Raw genomic sequence first — 5,557 nt, forward strand, 5'->3', positions numbered from 1 at the left:
AAGTAGACAGGGTGTCTGCCTCACGGACTAAAACTGGTAGTTGGTTCCACAGGAGAGGAGCCTGATAACTAAAAGATCTGCCTCCCATTCTACTTTTGGATTGAGATTGAGACGGAACTGCTCTACTATGAATATGAAACTTTTCCTTTTGTGATCCGATTGCTATAAACTCCACCTATGTCACTAAGGTCTGCTGAGCAATGACTTCCTGTTGGTCCCTGATGAGGGTTGAGATGTGAAGGAACTGGCCTCCCTCCTCTTCTACATTAGATTTATAAACCTCACTTTTCTCCACTGTAAACTTGTGTAAATAGATGTCTTTCCTGTTAGACGTCATTCTTTAATCTCATGCTGAGGGTCCAGCTCTTCTTTATTAAACAAGCTTCACAAATAAATCAGCCTTTTCCATTATTATACACCGTCGAGACTTTGTTCAGTCCAATTACCTCTGCAGTGAGTTTATTTCATACCTTCCCTGGAGGAGGTAATCAACCTTTGGTGGTTGAACTATTTAAAAAGAATTTACCTATTTTATATTTAAAATATTGATTTGGCCCCAATCAATGTTTAAGATGAACCTACCAGCTTTTAGAGTTCTTGTCTCTTCAGCAGCTCCCAGGCGAGACTCCCAGCAGGGCGCCAATGTTTTCATGTTTGTGTTGCTTTGTCTGGCGCTGCTCTTAAGTTTTTTTTTCCTGCAGGTCATCTTTAACCCTCTCCATCCTCCATATTTATCCCTCATATCTGGTGAACGGGTGTTTTCATGGTGTTGTGTAGGAGTTTGACTGTTTTCCAATCATCACTGCCGTCGTCATCCTGCCGCCTTCATAAACTGCTGATCTGATGTACTGTTACTGATCGGTTTCTCGGTGTCTGGAAATGAAACAGCAGGCAGCAGAGAACTACGACCCACACAGATGTGTAGAAGTGTTTTCTGTTAACAATGACAGCAGAATCCTGTGTCTTTATATGGAGCCCTGGATTTTAAAGCATTTTAACCGCCTTTTGGTGTAACTCAGACACCATCAGAGGATCGGTGGAGTGGGCTTTACTTGCCTACTTGTCAATTTAACACTCAGATCTTTGAGAAATCCAGGCTAGAAGCTCAATTTTTCCCCCATCCGTTAGTCCAGTCCTGGTTCTGATGTGCGTTTCGTTTTATTGTTCTGTTAGAAAGCCCCACTAAATCCTGGTTTATGCTCAGAAACCAGGTCGTATTCATGTGTGTCGCAGTTAACTCTTGTGTACCTCCCCAAAATTGTAGGTGACCGCAGACAGGGCCGCAGATAGCGTCGCATGGAGGAAAGGAAGGATGCCTCTGATTGGTCAATTCTACATCCACTCTACACTATGCATATTTCCTGTTTGGTACCTAATGGCAGCAACTCTGGCTGTAGTTCCATCCACAGCGCCTGGCACACCTCGGACACTATCCCAGAAGCCGTGCAGGATGCTAGTTTGTAGCTCTGAGCGACGGACTATTGGTTTGTACCCAAAGCCAAAACACTCAGCGCCACAGCCAGTCTTTGGGGAACACTCACGGGTGAACTGTGTGTCGTCCACCGTTGGATGAGGGGTTATCAATGTGTCGTCAAACCGACACATTGACACCCGCAGTCCTAGTTAGTTCCTGATTGTCCCTCTTGCGTTGTGGCATGGAATAGCAGACCACACTACAAAATTGGGCATAAATCAAAAATATCTGCATCATAACTGCGACACACTGATGCGGGAGTATACAACCAACTTCAACCATTTCAGGTCCATTTGAAGGACTCTGGGGCAGACTATGTTCTTCATCTTCCCTGAGCATTTCAACAGTATGACCAGTCCAAGCCATTTCTCACCTAGATATATTTTATTTGTTTTCTCCTGTCAAACTGAATATAAGTGCCCAGTAAAAATGGTTGTTGTGGATTGGGCTGTACATCAGAGAAACTACGGTTGTTCAGAAATAGATCCAAAAGACTTTCCCAAATTGTCTAGATCTATGGTTCCTCTTGGATCTTCTTGGGCTCCATTGTTGATTAATCAGCTTAGAGCTTTTAAAACTTATATTTTATGCTATCTACCAGCAGGATCCGTTCCCAGAACATAAGGTGCCTAGGCTTAGATAGATGTGTGGGTGATTGCGCGTGTCCACGCGGAGAACCGCTCTTTACTGCGATGAGACCTGACTGTGACAGTACATCAGCAGTCTCCTCTCTGAGTCTGAATGCGTCGTTCTCATTTCATGTTTTTTCTGCCTCCAGCAAGAACAGAAACTCAGTGGCCTACGCTGCCCAGAAGTCCTGGCTGCTCAACGCCACGGTGGAGGAAAACATCACCTTCGGCAGTCCCTTCAACAAACAGAGGTAAACAGCACACCCCAGTACCGATAGGACCCTGGTTGCAGGATCTGGGCCGTCTGTGATGGCTGTCTGGTTAATTTTTTCTAGGTACAAAGCTGTAATCGATGCCTGCTCTCTTCAGCCGGACATCGACCTGCTGCCGTTTGGAGATCAAACTGAGATCGGGGAGAGGGTCGGTGTCTCTGTGTTCTGTTGCTTAGGGCTGAATGTTCACCATCAAAACCTGGAGAGATCTCCTCTTATTTGGAGTCTGATCTGACCTTTGTTTCAGGGGATCAACCTAAGTGGAGGTCAGAGGCAGAGGATCTGTGTGGGCAGAGCTCTCTATCAAAACACCAACATCGTATTTTTGGTGAGTCCGCATTTCTCATCAATGGTTAAAACATGTTTACCTTCAGAACAGAAGGTACGCAGCGATCGGACCGGTGTCCTGTCAGACCAGCATACCTATACTCAATACGCATGCGCAAGACGTCAGTTTGCATTTATCTCTTTAGTTTTGTATGAAAAATAGGCTTTAAATACCTCAACAGGGGTGTATCCCTTTAGTCTTAAAGACAATTTGTGGTCAGACAGTCATACGTTTAAAAAAACAGCAAAAAGTAAGTAATTACATTTTTTTTTTGTACATGACTAAAGAGATACAAGCCTGTTTAGGTAGTTAAAAGTGTATTTTCCATACAAAACTAAAGTATGCCCAGTACCCAGTATCCATCAGAGCAGAGTTGTCCGTTCTTGAGATTCACAGCTGTCCCAGCATGCACTGTGGCAGCAGCAGCTCACAGAGCTCAGAGTATTAAGTTAAAAGTTCTCTTTTCTGTTGCCTTTGTTCAATAAATGTACGTTTTAAGATAATTTGGGGCGAGAACATTATACCTTTAAGCATCACTATATGACCCATTTAGTGATTTAATGCGTAATTTAACAAAAAATTTCAGAAGTTGAGAGGATCATGGTACATAACCAGCGGACCTCTGAGGCTAACGGCAGCCAGGGCTAACGTTAACCCGTCTGCAGCAGCCCTCTCTCTGTATAGCCGTGTGTGAAGCACCGCTGGCTCTGATGGCTATTTTTTTGTTAAATTGGCTAAATGTTTATTTGGTTTGTGTTTATCTGACAGTGTTCATTATTATTAAGAATTTATTATTATCTAGAGACTATTAATACCAGGAGGGGAAATACAGCTGCAGATGAGCAGAGCATGTGGTGACGCCACGAGTACGCTTCTGTTCAAATTGACCCATATTTATGCTGCATGCTCCCATCTCCAATCTAAACTTTCCTGTTTTCTTCTGAAGAACATACTTTGCGAGGACACCAGTCCGAACTTGCGTTCTTGTGAATTGAGAAACAGACCCTGTCTACTTTTAAGGCTAGGCTTAAAACATTTCCTTTGATAAAGCTTATAGTTAGAGTGGCTCAGGTTATCCTGAGCTATCTCTATAGTTATGCTGCTATAGGCTTAGACTGCTGGAGGACATAGGGACCCCTTTTTCATCATTCTGCTTCATTCTATCTTTATTTTCCCACTCAGCAGAATCTGTTAGTTCAATCTCTAACGTTCTGCTCTCTCTGCTTTTTCTCATAGTAGCTTCATCTGGTCTGTTCCTGTTTGGCTGTGACTCCATCCTGGAGAGAAATATCAGCTGTGCTGCTGCCATCAACACCTTTGTTTATAGATGTTGGAGATTAGCCTTTTTTCAGTGTAGTCCTGTTTCTCTGGCCGCCTTTTACAGCTGCTTTTTTATCTCTGCTTCTGTCTCCTTGAACCCCAGTCAGCCTCAGCAGATGGCCGCTCACACTGAGCCTGGTTCTGCTGGAGGTTTCATCCTGTTAAAAGGGAGCTTTTCCTCTCCACTGTCGCTACAAGCATGCTTAGTGTAAGGAATTGCCTTCGAGTCAGTGAGTCGAGGCAATTAACTGGTTTTCTTTACATAAAAAACTTTGACTGGATGATCTGGTGAACTGTAAAGTGCCTTGAGATGACATGTGTTGTGAATTGGCGCTATAGAAATAAACTGAATTGAATTGATAGCAAGAAGGGTTGTAGAAATTATGCAAGCTGCTGAGCTTTGGACCGCCTGAAGCTGGTTTAAGGATTTTTGAGGTAGACCAAAAAGAAGAGAACTACAGTGATCGATGCAGAAAGTGACAAAATATGTACAAGTGTAGAGGTTGAACCAAGACAGAGAGACGGGTGAAGACGATTGATATTAGTAAAATTAAGCAAGGTTGTTATTGTGAGAGGAAAAGAACATTGTACTATTAATGATAACACCCAGACTCTTGAACTGAGCTGAGGAGGGAGATTACAGAGTTGTCAAGTGAAAGGGGAAACGGTCAGCTTTGGATAACGTAGATTCGGCTCCCACAAGGGTTTGTCATCTCCAAACCATGGCCCTCCTGCCTCCGTGGCTGAGGCTGGAAGGCTGGTTCTGAATCAGTATGGACTCGTCTTACTTAAGGATCTCGGCTCTTACTCCTCCTGCATGAAGCTCATGGTTTCCTGTCATCAGGGGAACCACTATGTCAGAAGGTATCAGCAGAAGAATCTCTGAAGCATCTGTTCTCCTGCTGCGTTTGCCGTCACGTGTGAATCTCTCCCTAATTGAATTGTTTGATTTCCTGTTGCTCTCACCATGCATATATTCCACATTAACACCCGTCTCCGTCGTTCTGCCCCTCCTGACACATGGGAACGTCTGCAGCTGCTAAATCCGTCAAACCGTCCTCCGTCAGATGTTTTCTTTGACATCATTTGAATATGACAGACCATATCTGATCTTACGTCATGGCCCCTCCTCATCACACCCGCACCCACCCATCCACACCACGTCTCTGTGTTTGGCAGACGTTCTCCTGGCGTGGCTGAAGCTTGAATTATCCAAACAGTGTCGGGCGCCAGGCGTGACATGAAACCAATGGGGAGGTGTTGACATATTCTCAGTTCGCTCCAAGGATCACTGATTGTTTTGGTCTGGTAACTTTAAATCTGTTTTTCACATCAAACAGGACGATCCGTTCTCAGCGCTGGACATCCACCTCAGCGATCACCTGATGCAGGAAGGAATCCTCAAGTTTCTGCAGGACGACAAGCGAACCGTGGTGCTCGTCACCCACAAACTGCAGTACCTGATACACGCAGACTGGGTAAGGCCTGAAAACACAACCACTGCTGTCCTGAGAGCAGGGGTGGATTTAAGAAA

At 44.4% G+C, this 5,557-nt stretch overlaps 1 protein-coding gene across 1 annotated transcript in view; it reads left to right on the top strand.

The window, feature by feature from the left end:
* The window catches only part of LOC107092346 (ATP-binding cassette sub-family C member 9-like), a 35,072-nt gene that overhangs the window by 22,611 nt on the left and 6,904 nt on the right, over window positions 1–5,557 (top strand). The window contains exons 8-11 of the mRNA XM_015386782.1: window positions 2,253–2,354; window positions 2,439–2,523; window positions 2,623–2,703; window positions 5,364–5,501. Of these exons, the coding sequence (XP_015242268.1) occupies window positions 2,253–2,354; window positions 2,439–2,523; window positions 2,623–2,703; window positions 5,364–5,501 (406 nt within the window). The remainder of the gene's footprint in view (window positions 1–2,252; window positions 2,355–2,438; window positions 2,524–2,622; window positions 2,704–5,363; window positions 5,502–5,557) is intronic.

The sequence above is a fragment of the Cyprinodon variegatus genome, unplaced genomic scaffold (assembly GCF_000732505.1).
Source record: "Cyprinodon variegatus isolate N-32 unplaced genomic scaffold, C_variegatus-1.0 Scaffold376, whole genome shotgun sequence".
Classification (NCBI taxonomy): Eukaryota; Metazoa; Chordata; class Actinopteri; order Cyprinodontiformes; family Cyprinodontidae; genus Cyprinodon; species Cyprinodon variegatus.